This window comes from Marmota flaviventris, chromosome 10 (genome assembly GCF_047511675.1).
Source record: "Marmota flaviventris isolate mMarFla1 chromosome 10, mMarFla1.hap1, whole genome shotgun sequence".
In the NCBI taxonomy this organism is placed as follows: domain Eukaryota; kingdom Metazoa; phylum Chordata; class Mammalia; order Rodentia; family Sciuridae; genus Marmota; species Marmota flaviventris.
In genome coordinates, this window is record NC_092507.1 from 57618274 (window position 1) to 57636352 (window position 18079).

The window sequence follows — 18079 nt, forward strand, 5'->3', positions numbered from 1 at the left end:
AGTGATGCAGCCACATCAGTGTTTATACAGCACAATTCACAATAGCTAAACTATGGAGCCAACATAGGTGCCCTTAGATAAAGAAATAGATAAAGAAAGTGTGGTATATACATAGACAATGGAGCATTACTCTGGCATAAAGAATGATTTTATGATATTTGTTGCTAAATGGATAGATCTGGAAACTATCATGCTAAATGAAATAAGCCAGTCCCCAAAAACCAAAGGTTAAATATTCTCTCTAGTAAGTGGATGCTAACACAAAACAAACAGAGGGGAGGATAACAATAGATATTCATTGGATTAAACAGAGGGGAAGGAAGGGGGAATAGGAAAAGGAAAGATAGTAGAATGAACCAGACATAACTTTCTTATGCTCATATATGAATACACCACAGTGAATCTCACCATTGTGCACATCCAAAAAACTGGGGTCCTAATTAGAATAAGATGTACCCCCATACTTATATAATTATATCAAAATGGATCCTACTGCCATGTAAAACTAAAAAGAACTACAATTTTTTTTAAAAAAATCACACAGCTAGTAGTAAAAAAATAGAATATTCTACCTGTATTGTTCCCATTTATTTTCATCTTATTTATCTTAAACACTCCGTAATATAGTTAGCACTTGAAATGACTATTACCAAGACTACCAATGGCCTGCCTGCTGTTTCCAAAACTGAGTGAATATCTTCAATCTTTTATTTGACCTTACACCTATCCCACGTATGATACTTTTGTTCAATTTCTTATTCCTCATGTAGCTCTAGTCAGTGGACTCAAGTAACCCCATACTCTCCTGAACTCCATTTCTTCTTGGCTTCTCCAATAGGTCATTCCTTTTTTTAGCGTTCAGGGCTTAGTGTTACCCAAAGCACCTTCCTCTGTTAAGTGTACTCCTGCCTCCCTTCACATTCCCCATCTGCATGGCTTTAGACTTCCACAAAATACCTAGTCTTATCTCCAACCAACCCAGTTCCCTAAGCTTCAGATTTAATAACCAGCTGAGTCCTGGACATCTCCACCTATGTATCATGATCAAGGGCTGGGATTGTGGCTCAGTGATAGAACACTTGCCTAGCACATGTGAGGCTCTGGGTTCAATCCTCAGCACCACATAAAAATAAATAAATAAAATAAAGGTATTGTGTCCAACTACGACTAAAAAATAAATATTAAAAAAAGTTAATCTGATCAAAACTGAGTTCAGTCTCTGTCATGTATCTGCTTTTGCCTGGATGTTCTGAAGAGACATGCATGACTCCCTCACCTCACCCTGTATCCAGTCACCAAGTTCTACCATTTTTATATTCTAAATGATTCCTTAATCCAACTTCTCTCTATTCCTTATTATCTCTTTCATTACCAATCCTAATCTGTTTTCATGTCTTAATATTTTTTCTTTTTTGTATCAATTTAGAGTTTTATTTATATTAGATATCTATAAATAAAAATACCACTCTATCAAAATCACTTCCTATTAAAATTTTTCTAGTGATTCTCCTTCCCCCATGCAATAAACTCCTATCTTCTTTAAAAAAAAATGAGATCTTTGTAAATCCTTGTTTCCCTTTGCTGCCTCACTTCATACTACTCACTCTGACTCAAAGTTACGTAAATCAAACTGCCTATCCTTCTATTCACACATCATGTTATTTCTCACCACTGTGCTTCTGACTAAAATGTACTTCCTTTCCTCCCTTCTTTACTGGCCAACTCCTCATCTCAGCTCTGTGAATTCTCCCTCAGAGAATTCCTGAAGCCGATAGATTCCCTTCCTTTATGTTCCCATAATATGATATATTTACTCTTTGAGTGTTTGCTTCATAACTAGAGTGTGGGTTTCTTAAAGTCAGAGGCTACTCTATACATAAGATTCTAGTGTAATGCCTAGCACTTAGAAGATGTTTAATAAGTACCTAGTTAAGGGATGGATCAATTATAAAAATGCTACACATATCATTCCCTTTTTTGTATAGTATCATTGTGTGGCAGAGATAGTAGTGTTCTCCAAACATTCCATAAACTCTTCCTATACTCTTTAACCTTCCTTGCCCTTAGACTGGGACCATGTAAGTATTTCTAGACAATGGGCTATAAGCATACATGATCTATGGCAAACCCAGTCCAATATCTTTAAAAGCAGTGATGAGTTTTCTTCACTCTCTCTCTCCCTACTTTGGCTCTTTTGGAAGTCTTGAGATGGTGGTTGGTGGTATCACAAGTATGTGAGGAATAAACCCATGCTGGACATGTAGTAGAAGTGGAAAGTAAGCCTGTTGTATTAAGTCACTGAGATTTCAGGATGTATTTATTCAGGATTTATTCAGCATTATCTTGTCTACCCCAAATAATGCTTATTATTACAAATTTTTGCATTAACCTCTGTCCTATTGTTACACAGGTAAGAATGTTGAACCTTACCCAGTAAGAACTTTCTCTTCATCTTAAATCTGCATAATGCCTAGACTTAGGAAAAACTGAGACACATAACTCATGTTTTCTAAGTGGCCTATCTGTTGGTAGCCAGCCCTCTGCCTCAAAGCCTTTGCATGTCAAGAGCTCCTAAAGTGACTTAGGTGTTCCATCCTTGCCCAGCCTAACATATAGGTGGGGTAGTTCATTGGCTGCTCCTGGTAAGTGAAAGTAGGAATATCTTCTTACACAAAAAATGTTCACTATACTTACTGACGTAAATCTGATTCTACAGTAGAATACCATGTCTCTAAATTTATATTTTTATCCTTATTATAAAGGAAACTTTTCCCAGGAATCTACCATATTCCATTGTAATCCCAAACTAAAGGGATCACAGACTACCTCCAAAATGGATCTGAAGCCCTCCTAGTAGTCAAGGGTGTGTGTGTAACCTTCACTGAACTACAATTTCCAATTGATAAAATTCTATGCTTTTCCATGAATATTCCATAAAATGCACTGATTTCCTACTTAATATTGAACCATATTTATATTATATCCTTTCAATAAGCAATAATTATTTCAGATAAAAGAAACAGAAAACCTAGTTTCAAGTTTGACTTATTTCAAAGATAATATGGTGTCATCAAGGATCCATCTTTTAGCTCTAATGTCTTTGAAAAGACTCCATCCTTAGATAGGTTCTCCCATTATCTCGTAGCTACCACTGCACCTTTCCAGTTCAAATCCAGCAGCGAAGAGAGTCTTTCCTTGAGAAGTCCCAAAGGTTCACTGCTTTCTGTAGTTTTGAATGGGTCAAATTCCATCTCTGAATCAGTCCTTATGGTCAGGGAAATACAGTGCACTACTTAGTTCAGTCCTTCGTCATCCCATAGAGTAGTAAAAAATAATCTACTTCAAAGGAGGTGCATAGCCCAAGAGTGGAAAAGGTGATGATTTCTGAGAAAAAGTTAAGTAAAGGCCACCCCAGAGGGGAAGTGATGCTGGCAATAATAGCAGCCGCTATCCTTCTGTATAGTTTGCTGCCCAGGAGGCAGAATTTAGAGAGAGCTTCTCATTAGGGAATGTGTGTCTATGCACTGTGTGTTACAGCTTGATTGTATTCTCATTCCTTCTCTGCACTTCTCTAAGCTGTTCTTTCACCTGCTACCTTGAATTTTAGTTATCTAGAATCATTTGTCTAAATATGCTCCATTTAGACAAAGAGATCTAGATGGAGTCAGAATGGCAGTTATCAAGAATACAGACAACAATATTGTGTTGGTGAGAATGTGGGGGGGAAAGGCACACTCATACATTGCTGGTGGGTCTGAAAATTGGTGCAGCCAATCTGGAAAGCAGTATAGAGATTCCTAAGAAAATGTGGAATGGAACCACCATTTGACCCAGCTATCCCACTCCTTGGTCTATACCCGAAGGACTTGAAATCAGCATACCACAGCCATGCAGACACATCAATGTTTATAGGAGCTCAATTCACAATAGCTAAACTGTGGAAGCAACCTAGATGTGCTTCAATAGATGAATGGATAAAGAAACTTGGTGTATATACACAATGGAATATTACTCAGCATTAAAAGAGAATAAAATTATGGTATCTGCAGGTAAATGGATGGAGTTGGAGAATGTCATGCTAAGTGAAGTAAGCCAATCCCAAAAAACCAAAGACTGAATGTTCTCTCTGATAAGTGGCTGCTGATCCATAATGGGGGGGACATGGGAAAAATGGAGGAACTTTGATGGGGCAAAGTGGAGGGGGATGGGGAGGGGCATGGGGGCAGAAAGATGGTGGAATGAGATGGACATCATTACCCTAGGTACTTGTATGACAGCACATATGGTGCAACGCTACATCATGTACAACCATAGAAATGCAAAGTTGTGCTGCAATTATGTGCAATGAATCAAAATGCATTCTGCTGTCATATATACCTAATTAAAATAAAATTTAAAAAGAAACTTATCGATAGGAAAGGCAGCAGAACACAACAGACACTAGTATGGCAATATGTAAATCAATGGATGTGTAACTGATGTGATTCTGCAATCTGTATATGGGGTAAAAATGGGAGTTCATAACCCACTTGAATCAAAGTGTGAAATATGATATATCAAGAACTATGTAATGTTTTGAACAACCAACAATAAAAAATTTAAAAAAAAAGAAACTTATCAAGTGATTAGAGTATAATTAATGACAAAGCAATAATGGGAAGATATTAAGGAAATAGACTAATGTGTCGGAATAATAGATCTTAATTTTCATTAGTGTTATTCTTACCTCAAGAACTGTCAGTTATGTTAGAGATCTATTAAACTTAGAGATTATGAGAGGATTAACACAGATTCCTAACTAAAAACTCAAGATCCAAGGAACAGTATTTAATATATATGATAAGAAAAGACTCATTTTGTTTTCTTCCTTTCTCTCTGCCTCTCTCCCAGCCTGAAGTTCTGGATCAAATACAAAATTTAAGGGAGTTGTGGATGGATAATAATGCATTACAAGTACTACCTGGGGTATGTAAGTTTTATTATGCCATGTTGTTTAACATTTATGTTACACATTGGTTGCATTTGATAGTAACCAATCCTAAATGTTAAGTCTCAGTGTTTGCATTTCAAAATAAAATAACACTTGCTAGAAGTATTCAGTCACCAAGTGTTTTCACTGATTTGTCCTCCAGTGTTTCAAATGTCTCTGTGAGTGTTACAGGTATGCAAAATGTATGAAAAATTTTTTCTTGTTCTCATAGGAGGATATTTTTCATCTCTTTTCATAGTCACTGTTTTTTAAAAGCTGAGCATTCATCGTTATTTTTGAAAAGAGAAATACTATATATAATACCACATTTTATTTTACAAAATTAGCCTATTCTTACAGGTAATTAGAGAATGGTTTCTGTTCGTATTGTTAGAGCTTTTCACAAGATGAAAATCTCTTTCTTAATTCAGGCAACGTCCAAGAGATCCCACTTAAACTTTTGAAAATGGCAACAATCATATGGCATTAAAAACAAAAGTTGAACAGTCATTTTTTCCCTTGACTAAAGGGCAGTCCCATGGGACTTCCTAAGTATTAGGCTTACCTCTCAACTCGTGGAGTGTGACTTTTCTTGCTTTCTCAATTTAGTGAAAGAGTAGCTTCCCAAAGAACACTTCCCCTCACCACCCACAGCACGTGCGCTTGAATAAGTATATGCACACATGCACACACGAGCAGAGCAAGCACAAGTCCCCTGTGGTTGACCAACCTTGAACGCCTAGCATTGGACTGAGAACCAGAGCAGCTGGGTGTGTAATAATTCTTCAGTCAACACAAAATAGATGTGTGTTCCAAAAGCCAATTTTGCTCCTTTATTTGTGTGTAGATTGACAAAAATTTTTAAATTAATTTTACATGCAACAAGAACAAGAAGCTTATTCTCTGTTAAAATAAGCATGAGACCACAGAAAGAGAAACATTTGGAAAGAGGAGAGAAAATGTTTTCTTCCCTTAGCAAAAGGACATACTTCTATCAACATGGCCACAAAACAGAAAATCCACAGTTTTTTCTTTCCATAGTTTTAGTTACCCACAGTCAACTGCAGTTCAAAAAAATAAAACCAGAAATAATCAATACATAAGTTTTAACTAACTTTTATTATAATATATTGTTTTAATTGTTCTATTTTATCATTAGTTGTCATCACTTACTTTACTGTTTATTATTTATTATTTATTCATCATCATTATCATTATTGTTTATCTGTTTATTCATTTGTTATATACTTATTATTTATTTATTCATTGTTTAATCTCTTACTGTTCCCAATTGATAAACTAAATTTTACCATAGTATTTTACATGAATTTTACCATGTATTCATGGACAAAACAGTATATATAGGTTTCAATCACAGAATATCTTGGAATTTATCCCCCACAAATAAGAGGGTACTGCTATGTATGTGCAAATTCTGGAGAAATATGGGTAAGACGAACTAATTTCTTGTGCAGAGATTGAGGAAACAATGCATGTCTAGTTAGAAGTTCACACCCACTTCTCCAACATGTTTATTTAAAAACACATAGTATGTGCCATGAGCTAGGCACTTTCACAATATTTTACAAATATGGACTCATTGAATCCTCCTAACAACCTGGTAATGTAGATTGTTACCATCGTCATTTTATAAATAAGGAAACTGAAATACAGGAAGGGCAATAATAACTAGCCCAAGATCATGCGGCCAGTAAATGATGGACCTGTGACTCAACCCAGTTCAAGAGGTTTCTGCTCTATATGGAATCAATAGAAGTTACAAATGAGAATTAAACTCATCATACTTATCATGATGAATATGTTTCCAAAACCCAGCTGTGCAAATCAACTCGCACCCCAAATTCCCTAATGTATTATTTAAATGGAAAGGCAGTGATGAGATCTATAAAACATAGAATACTACCTAACATGTCTTTTTTCAATTTTTCATATGGTCTGCTAGCTTTAAGTAGATTCCTTATTTTATTTATTATGCTTGAATTTGACCTTTTGCTTTACCCTCTATGGGAATATCCCATACCTCCCTACCATAAATAGCCAGCGCTTTCCAAATGTTGGTACTAGAAAAAGACTGTTTCTCAATTACCTGGCAGCACTTGACTTTGAAAGGCAGGACGCAGCCTGCAACTTATATGTATATCACAGAATGATTAATTCTAAATATTTAGTATCATGGATGGGAAAAAGTAAATTCACTTTTTGCTTAATTCATAATGCCTTAAGTTAATACATATTTGGAAGTGTGGACTTATTTATTTATCATCATTGTTATTTATCTTACTGTTTATAATTTATTGATTGATTGATTGATTGTTTAATTATTCACTTTTAATCTATTACTGTTTATAATTGATAAACTAAATTTTACCATAGCTATGTATTTATGGACAAAACAGTATATGTAGGTTTCGATCATAATTCTGGTCTCAGGCATCCACAGTTTGGATTTTCTACTCAGTTTTTCATAAATCAAAGAGGCAACTAGATAATAGTCAATTTTTTTTCTTCTATGTGGCTCTATCTTAAGACCATCATTTTAAGGTTAATGAACTGAAATATGACTAAACAATGTATTGAATCTATATTTATTTTCAAACTCCAGTATCTTCTTCAACCTGTGATTTCCACTCTTTTCCTTTGCTGTCCAGTACTTGCCTACAAACCCTTCTACACCCAAAGACGTACGATCAACACCCTCAAGGACTCTGAGACATTATTCTCAAAGCCCTTTTCACCAGGCTTTAAATGCCTTTGTAAGGTCTTTGAAAGTGCAGGTTGAGAAAGACTCAGAAGTAAACACCAAAGCATTCCTTTTCTTCCAAAAAGAATGTTCAGAAACTACACTGAAAAAAAAATATTGACTTGTGCTTGAGATAATGAGATGGCAATGAAAGAAACTTCAAGGATGAAAGAAATGTTCTTATGATAAAGGAACAAAAAAGGAAAAACACACGTACACATACAACATCCTTTTAATACTCAATAAAAGGGAAGAGTGGGTTAAGGGAACATAATGATTTCTTGGGGTGCAAAATCATTTGTGACAGTTTTTTTCCAAGTGACATATTTCTAAGTCGGGAAAAAACTCAGCCCTGTTGTCTGACTCTCCAAGTACTCTCTTTCTATGGCCACTTAGGGAGATGAGGGAGGGGACTGGAGATATGTACTGCGTTAATTAGGGACATGGTAGTCAAGAACTGCTGGTGTAATCAAGTGGTCTTTGTAGTCTGTAAGCTGATAAAGTGACAAAAGTAGGCTGATTGTGATTCAGTAGGTATGGAGCGGGCACAAGATTCTACTTTTTTGACAAGATCCCAAGTGCGGTCAGTGCTGCTGGTCTGCAATACACAATCTGATTCACAAGAATATGAATTAGTAAGACAACAAAAAATGCATATAATATATATATATATATATATATATATATATATATATATATATATATATATGTAAAATACTTAGTACAGTGTCAAACGTGTGCTTGTATGTACATATAGTCTGTCAAATAAGTAGAGACGACATAGTAAAGTATATGTGGGTAGATCACATAGATGAACTATTATGCTTCTGAAATGTATAGGACACTTATTTGCAAAACATACCCTAAAGTAAAGAAAAATAAAGACTTTCATCCTGCTCTCACTCCTATAGTCCATGTGTGAGCTAAGTGATTATGCTTTGTTCATTGTCCATGGTATGGGTGATTTCTTCCATCCCCAGCAATCAGTTAGCAACCCAGTCATTCCACTTCTAAATTTTACTTGAGCCCATCCTTCTTCATCCTCACTCCTATTTCCTTAAGTACTAAACTACTAAACAACTAAGCTGCTTCTATACAATAGTCTTTCCATATCTGCTGGAGATTGGTTCCAGGATAGCCCTTACTCTGGCATACCTAAATCCACAAATATTCAAATCCCTTATATAAAATAGTATAATATTTTCATATTACCTATGCACATCCTTTCATATAGTTTAAACCATCTAAATTATTTTTAATGCCTGATGCAATGCAAATGCTAGGTAAATAGTTGTTATACTGTATTGTTTAAAGAATAATGACAAGGAAAAACCCAGTACATCTGTAGTACAGATGCAATTTTTCTGAATATTTTGACTCATGGCTGCTTGTGGGTGCTGCAGGCCAACAGCATAGTACTTCCAATGGCCCCTGACTATAGTCACATATGTGCCTTTGTGAAGGTTTCCTGAAGTTATTTTTTTCAAGCATTAATCCAATGATGTAGTTCCTCATCTCACAAGCTTTTGAATAGCTTTCCTGCCTGTAAGACAGAGTTCTCATCCCAACACATGACACGCAATGCCTTTTACCAGCTGGCTCGCTCTATAAGCCCAACTTTATCACAAATTCCAGTCACTTTGAATTTCTCACTCTTTCTCAAGCAGGCAATGCTTTCTCACACTTCTCTGCATGTACATGCTGTTCTCTCTCCTAGGATTCTTCTTTCTTGACAAGCAGTGTCTGCCAGGCAATTTGCAACCCTTCCCCTGTTCTTTTGTGGCATTCTCCACATGCTTTTTATTGTATCTATCACAGGGTATTATATTTATTAATTTATTCAAATGTTTCTTTCACTACTATGAACTCCTCAAGGATGGAGAATTTGTCTTCATCCTGACAAGTTTGTCCCCATACTTAACTGTCAGACTCATGATTTTCTCCAGTGTAAAGCATAGGTACATAGTAGATCCTCAAAAGCAACTGCCAAATCAACAAAATGTTGAATCTTATTAGTATAATAAAGTCAAAAAGCACAATTTTAAATCTTCCTCATGCATTTTTAAATTTTAAGGATCAGTATGTCAACATCATTTCAGTGACAACATTAGTTATATTGTTCAGAAATAAGTTTGAGATTATTGCTGTTTTAACCGTTGCATTGATGTATATTATGTGTTTTAACTGTTTCATTGAGATATAATTCCATATTATACACAATTGAGTTGTTTTTAGCATGCTCACATGATAAGCAAACATCAGCACATTGAATTTTAGAATATTTTCATCACTCCTGAAAGAAACTGATTCCATCAGAAGTCATTCCCATACCACCTCCACCCAATCCCTAGCAACCTTACTCTTCTTTCTGTCCCTTGTTTGTTCTAATTATTTAATATAAATGGAATCATTACAATATGTGTTCTCTGTGATAGGCATCTTTTGAGGTTCAACCACTCTGCAGCGTGTATCAATACTTCACTTATTGTTAGTGCCAAAATAATCCATTTTATGGATAAACCACATTTTGTTTACCCATTCATCATTTGATGTACAATTTGATTGTCACTCCTTTAGGCTATTATGTATAATGTATCCATGAGCATTTGTGTAAGGTTTTGTATGTACATACATGTTTTTATTCTCTGGTATATATGTAGAGATTGTGAGTTATATGAAAATTCAATGTTTAACATTTTGAGAAACTGTCAAACTGTTTTTCCAAGTGGATACAACATTTTCCATTCCTATTAAAAATGTATGGGGGTTGATTACAATTTCTGTATCTTTGCCAACACCTATTATTATTTTGGTTGATTTTAAAATTAGTTTTGCCAGAGTATGGTTTTGACAATTTTAAAATGTTTTGTGAAAGTTTCTCAACTAACCCTGAGTTTATGCAATGTCATCAAGTCTATAGGGAAGTTAAAGATGTTGGTATACCTGGATATGTCAAAAAACAGAATAGAAACCGTTGACATGGATATTTCTGGATGTGAAGCCCTTGAGGACCTCTTATTATCATCGAATATGTTGCAACAGTTACCTGACTCAATAGGTGAGAATATAATATTTTCTCATGAATATTGATGTCAAATGTACACTTTTCTTTTTTGACAGTACAGTTTGTTTATTGATGTAGGCAATATACTGTTAGCCTGATATTAATAAATAAATAAATTCACCATACAGGAGTATAAAATAGCATTTTACAAATATCTTAGAATGTGAACTTTAGTTGTCCAATTCTAGGAGTCTTTCCTATTTAAAAATGAACCTACAGAATTGGCATGCTTCAAAACTTGGAAAATCTCCTAAGCTGTAAAATGTTATTATAAGAAGTAAATATTTTAAATTTAGAGTAATTTGATAATTATGGGTAATTATCCTTATATCACCATAGTTTTACAGTAGCTTCTATACACAGGATGTGGCTATGTTATACTTTTAATGCCTTTGGAATATTGTTGTAATATAGGAATAGCAAAAATATATAGATATAAAATGTTCTCTTGGTTCTATTGTTCTAAAAAGGGTACGGTGTCTTTAATATGTTGTTAAAGTTATTAGGGGCAGACGATTTGTCCATAATATAGAAACACTCAATCCTTTTTTGTTTATAAATTTTTGTGTGGGTAGAGTTATGAAAGACTAATTTGGATAATGAGTAAACCTTTTGTGTAGATATCTGGCAATTGTTATTTATGAGAATGAGGGAGGTAACCATCAAATTACTTAATTCTGGATCTAACTTCTTTGGAATAGATGTGTCCTATGTGCTGGAATTTAATAATGCTTCTAAAAGTAGTCCCAGCTTAAGTAGGGACTTGAAGGCATTTCCCCACATTTTTCTTCAGCATCTTATTACTAATTTCATTCGCACCTTTCTTTCAGGCTGATGGAAACATTTGTTACAGCACAATTCTCGTCTAGCTTTTCCTTTTATTCTTTCTATATTTGCTGACTTTTTGATTTACATATCACATATTTTAAAACAGTGTTTCTCCAACTTGTTTGATCATTAAAAAGTTAACTGAGGGGTTCATTAAACCCTTTCCCATTTCCAGTATCTCCAACTTTGAAATTCTGGTTCCAGAAAGTCTGTCATGGGCCCTGTGATCTATATTTTTATTAAAGATCCTAGATGAAACTTGTGATCAGATATGTCTAGGAAATACTGGTTTTGTTGTTACAGTTAGGAGGTATAATGGTTGAGAAGAGCAACCTTTGGTCAAGATGACAGAATGACATGGAGTATCACTTTAAACCCCTGCTAGATCACCATTCTGTCCCACTTCAAATGCATAGGAACTTATTTTTGCTCCTTACTGCCTCTTAAGTGCTAAGAATTGTGCTGCTATATGGTATGTCCTTCTTAAATAATTAGTAAAGAAAAGAACTGATCCATGCTAAAGAAGAACAAATGCCTGCCCAAGCCTGAGATAAAAAAAAAAAAAATGCAGGGCTGGGGATGTGGCTCAAATGGTAGCGCGCTCACCTGGCATGCATGCGGCCCCGGTTCGATCCCCAGCACCACATACAAACAAAGATGTTGTGTCCACCGATAACTAAAAAATAAATATTAAAAAAAAAATTCCCTCTCTCTCTCTCTCTCTCTCTCTTAAAAAAAATGCAGTGATGACCCAAGGAAATAGATGGGTTAATCTCAATGTATCTACTTAAATAGAAATGGAATCTATAACTTCTTAACCAGCAGAGGAGGGACAAAGGGAGAAAAGAAACATTCACACAGAAAAAGAAAGAAGAATAACTTTTTTAAAAATCATGGAAAACATAAAATTGAAATCAGATTTTTTTATCTTAAACCCCAACAAATATAATGAATTAAGCTTGTTTTACAAATCAACATTTCATACAATATGTATTTCAGTTCAACTATATTCTGATTATGAGAACCATCTAAAACAAAACACACAAAATTTGATTTTAAGACAGTGGTAAAAAATGAAACATTATTAACATGATATAATTATTTGCTCCCTTTAAGAAAGCAGACTAGGAATCTGGCTTTCTGAGCTGAGAAAAGCAGCTTGTATGAGTAATGAAGAATATTTGGCTAGACACTGGGCTGGAATAAAGCAGATGAAGGCAGGCACGTGATATGACAGTCGACGCCTTCAGTTCATATCTGAATGGGTCTTGTGATTCCATTACAGAAACTTGCCCCTCAAACTGTCTTTGGACCCTATTGAAACTGCAGGGGAAGTTGTACTTGAACATCTGCAGCATTGCCACAGTACCTGATTGTAGATGTAGAAAGGCTGATTTTCCTCAGAGAATTCCCTTCTTAGCCAAGAGAAATATCTGGACGGGACACTGAGCGTTCTGTTCTGTGGCTCTAGAATAATTCACAAATGCAAATTGCATCTTGTCTTGCTTATTTGGGTAGAAATCATCTATTGAACTACCAACATTTAAAAGAATAAAAGATAAGAATTTTCATAATATAAAGAAATAACACAGAAAATAAAATCTTTCCTTCTAGCAGGCCTGTGTCCTTCTGCAGCTGTGGGATGTTTGAATAGAATGACAGACAACAAGCCCAGTATGCTTAATCCCCTTTCTTGTGCTGGTTCCAGGGAAAATGAAGAGTACTTTTTTCCCTCTTCTAGGTAGAGAGTTTCAATAATCAACTTCTTTGGATAACAGAGAAACTGAATAAAGAACATAATTTTTCACTTTTCAAAATGATTTATCTTAGTCACTTAGCAATTAAGGCTTTGTAAGTCAGATTACCTGGTTCAAATTCTAGTATTTCTTCCTCACTAGTTGTACGACCTTAGACAAGTTACATAATTTCTCTGTGTGTCAGTTTCATAATCTATTAAGTGAGAGTAGTGGTACAACTTGAATAATGAAATTATTTTGAGGAAAGAATTAATTAATATATGTAAGTTTGCTCAGAACAAACTTACTTTTCATAGTAAGTACTCTATCAATTTCAGCTATTATAATAACATAATAATTATTATCATCTTAGATATTAAGAGTACATAGATATTTGCTTTCAACTTTCTATAACGTGTATAAATGCCAAGTGAACATAAACTGTTTTAATAACAAATCATATAAAGGTTGAATACATCAATACTATTTATATATTTATATATAAGAGTAGCTAAAATTGCAGTGATAGTCCACCTTTTCATCCAGAAGTTCATAACTGGAATATAAGATAAAGAGATAATTGAGGGAGGTTTCAAGTAGAGAGAGGAATAGGATAAAATAACTTTAATTCGCATGGAGTGGAAGGAAGTACAAGAAGATATAATATGAAAGTGAAATACAATACACTGACAAGTTATATGGCACCTATGTATGATAAATCAAAGTGCATAAATGCATTCTACTGTCATGTATAATTAATTAAAACAAATTTTTAAAATTAAAAAGAAAAATGAAATACAGGAATAATCTGGCAGAAAAAAACATGAGCAATGAGTGAGACTGGTGCCCATGATGAGATTTCCAGGGAAGTTCTGGAATCAGTCCAACACTGTATCCCTGTGGATGGCCCAGGAGTGTTAAAGTCACATCACAAATAAGAGAGGTTCCTATAAATCTAGAGAGGTGGAGCTAAGCAGGGAGGCCCAACTTGGTTCAAATTGTAAATCTGCAGAAGCTTCTGGACAGAGCCCTTACTCCAATCTTCAGAAAAATCGGTTGTATCAACATTTGGCCTTAGTCCCTGACCTGCCTCAAAGTTTCTCACCATGACTCTAGATCGGTTGACCGCGGGATCTTCTTAAAGAGCTTAGTGACCTAGTTATGTGGCATTTGTTTGGCCTTCTATAACCCATCCCATAGCCTCTGATGACCCAATCTAGTGATGTCAAGACTGTGGCTCCTCCTCTAGCGTCACTCATAGGCAGGAGCAATAATCTGTCTGATCAGGGCTACCAACTCATAAAAATTTAACTGTAATTCATAGTCCCATGTTTACTTTCCACAACTGATAAAAAAGCTCAGGTGTTCTTTTATATTTACAAAGTTGGTATTTTATCATATGCACTAGGAGAAGCTGAATGATTCAATCACCTTTTGAACATAAATGAATACAGCAGTCGGTGTTCAAACTTCAGAGATAAATTACCACCATATGAATTGTCCTCTTTCCCAGGTGCAGTTGCTTTCGAGTTGACGTTATTAAGCTCCAAATTCTGTAGATATTTTCTCACAGTAGACTGATAGTGGTAACATTTCTCTCCCTCCAGGGAGAGAAAGTCTCTGCTTCTGAAGAAAATGTAATTTAGTATACTGAAATTTAAAGTGAAACACAGCTTTATTTCAGTTAAAGGCAAGTTACTCTTGCCTTTAAAGAATCCTCAAAAAACTTGAGAGGGGATAGATATGACCTAAAAGCATGTTCACAAACTATAGTTCTTCAAGATATTCTATATGTGGGCTGGAGAAATAGCTCAGTTGGTAGAGTACTTGCCTTGCATGTACAAAGGCTCTGGGTTCAATCCCCAGCAACACACACACACACACACACACACACACAAAAAAAAAAAATATATATATATATATATATATATATATATATATATATATATATATATATATATATATATATATTCTAACCACACACACACACACACACACACTCTACAATAACTTTGAAAAGTCATGTTGTTGAATGAGCATATCAAGAGCTCTTTTCCTCCTTAAACAAAGCCATATGATTTTGTTTAATTTGGCATTTCTCAAAATATATTTGACCATGGAACTTAATGTAGTTCAGAACAAAGTGTCTTCCGGACACAGTAATCTATTGTATATAGGTGTAGCTCCAATTTAAAACAAAACCTGGGGCTGGGGATGTGGCTCAAGCGGTAGCGCGCTCGCCTGGCATGTATGCAACCCGGGTTCGATCCTCAGCACCACATACAAACAAAGATGTTGTGTCTGCTGAAAACTAAAAAAAATAAATAAATATTTAAAAAATTCTCTCTCTCTCTCTCTCTCCCTCTCTCTCTCTTTAAAAAAATAAAACAGACTTGGAGAATAGAATATCATGCTAAGCAAAATAAGCCAATCCCAAAACCCAGGGCCGAATGTTTTCTCTGATAAGTGGATGCTAATCCATAATGCAGGGGAGGGGCATGGGATGAACAGAGGAACTTTTGATGGGGCAAAGGGGAAGGAGGGGGAGGAGGCATGAAGGTAGGAAAGATGGTGGAGACATGGACATCATTACCCTCGATACATGTATGATTACACAAATGGTGTGACTTTACTTCATGTATAACCAGAGAAGTGAAAAATTCTGCTGCATTTATGTACAATGAATCAAAGAGCTTTCTGCTGTCATGTATAACTGATTAGAACTAATTTTAAAAAGCACTTATAAAAGTATATTTAAAATTGTTGCTGAAATTGAGATGTGTGTAAAATTATAAATTAGGATATAATATTTTAAATATTAAACCAAAAATTAAAATGATATTAAATAGATTTCTAGTTGTTTTATTATTATTATGTAACTTAATTTAACAAAACAGGATTATAAATGTGGCATTATTATCTATGTTTATTCTTGTTTTGTGGATGATTATATGTAGACTAAGACATTATTAAACTCAACAAGTCTGGAGACCTTAAATCAGAGAGTGAAAGATAAATAGTTGTAACTTCAGTTCCTGGCTGGTTCTATTGGCATATTAAAATAATGAGATTTGAGTTTAAAGATGCTCCAAGACCAGGATTTATGATATCAAGCAGAATATGAAGTCATATGGTATCATTTTCCAAGTCCTTCATTGTGAGCACTGCATTGCAGTGCCTTAGTATGCATTCATGGGTTATTAGGCTTTATTCAGATGTGTGTTCAATCTGCATCATAACATGGATGTTAGTTATTAGTATTTATTAGTAAATTAAATATTAAATAATAGCAGGCTTGAAACATTTCAACTTATCCATTTGATGAAGAATAGGATAGGGAAATGTAGTAGTGGTATCTGTATCAATACAATGTATATAGAGCTTTCGGTTTTGTTTACTGCATCAATGTTCTTGAACTCCTGTAAGTGAATTTTTCACAAGACATTCAAAAGTATACAACACACAAATACTGTATCAATTTATGGTTTTATAGAAGCAGAATGCAGCCAGTTAGCATGCCAATCATTTATCACAAGTGATTCCTTTGATTTATTTTATGTGACATTTCCTGTCATAAATACGCTGATGTATTAAAAACCTTATTCTCTGTTTTAGGACTGTTGAAAAAACTGACTACTCTTAAAGTAGATGACAATCAACTTACAATGCTGCCTAATACAATTGGAAAGTAAGTGCCAATGTTTCATACCAGTCAGCCTGTCTAAAGCCAGAAATGAAAGGATATATTGACTTTTCTTCAACAAAACATTTTCTACTATAGATACCAATAATCTTGTTCCTATTTCAATTTCTTCTGGATTAATTTTATATATATATATATATATATATATATATATATATATATATCTTAATTTAATTTTATATTTGAACTTTGCATTGGCATTCATCTATGTAATATCATGAGAAATGTTCAGCCATAAATCTTTCACAGCAAAACAATTAACCAGACCTTCAATTATACTCTTAATGGTATTTTCCAGCTAGAATTTATTTGATATTTTCAAATGACTAGCAGTTGTAAGCTCACTTGGGTATTTCTTGCAAAATTAAATCAATTTTTCTAAGGTGCTACAGTATGTATATGTTGCCATTATACTGTTTTTAATATTTGATATGTATCAAAGCATATAGTGTTTTTAGAAGCAAAAAGAGAAGCATCTGCTTAGCTAGCAATTTTTAAAACTTCAAGATGAAAACCCAACATTGTCTTTTAAGGATAAAATGTGCTCCATTTATTTCATAGAAATTCATTTCTAACTTTCTATTGCTGTTAACATTTGGTTCACAATTCTTTAAGAAATATTTATTCTCAATGCTTCACTGAAATGCTTTTGTTTAAAATCTCTGTGAAATGAGGAATCTCAGGATAAGATGCTTTTATCCTGAGATTACTAAGGCAATGTTATCAGTATCTTGTCGCATATCTCATTGTGAAGAATTATATAAATTCTTTATTCAACAAATTTGAGTATACTAGGCAAGAGAAAGCCTCACTTTTTAAAAACAGCTTTTTTGTATATGATTGATAGACAGCCAACTGTAAATATTAAATTCTTTAATTTGACAAGTTTTGACATAGTTATAAAAATCTTAGATCCATCCCTACCACAATCAAAGATAGCAAGAATGTCCCTCACCGCTCCCCTCCCCTGTTCCTAGCAAGGGCACTGGAAACCATGGATCTGGAAAACTTAACTTTT

General features: G+C 34.4%; 1 protein-coding gene across 2 annotated transcripts in view; it reads left to right on the plus strand.

The window, feature by feature from the left end:
• The window catches only part of Lrrc7 (leucine rich repeat containing 7), a 429867-nt gene that overhangs the window by 285908 nt on the left and 125880 nt on the right, over positions 1 to 18079 (plus strand). For both annotated transcript variants that reach the window (XM_027949501.3, XM_071618746.1), the window contains exons 8-10: positions 4891 to 4965; positions 10644 to 10788; positions 16974 to 17046. In XM_027949501.3, coding sequence (XP_027805302.2) covers positions 4891 to 4965; positions 10644 to 10788; positions 16974 to 17046 — 293 coding nt within the window. The remainder of the gene's footprint in view (positions 1 to 4890; positions 4966 to 10643; positions 10789 to 16973; positions 17047 to 18079) is intronic.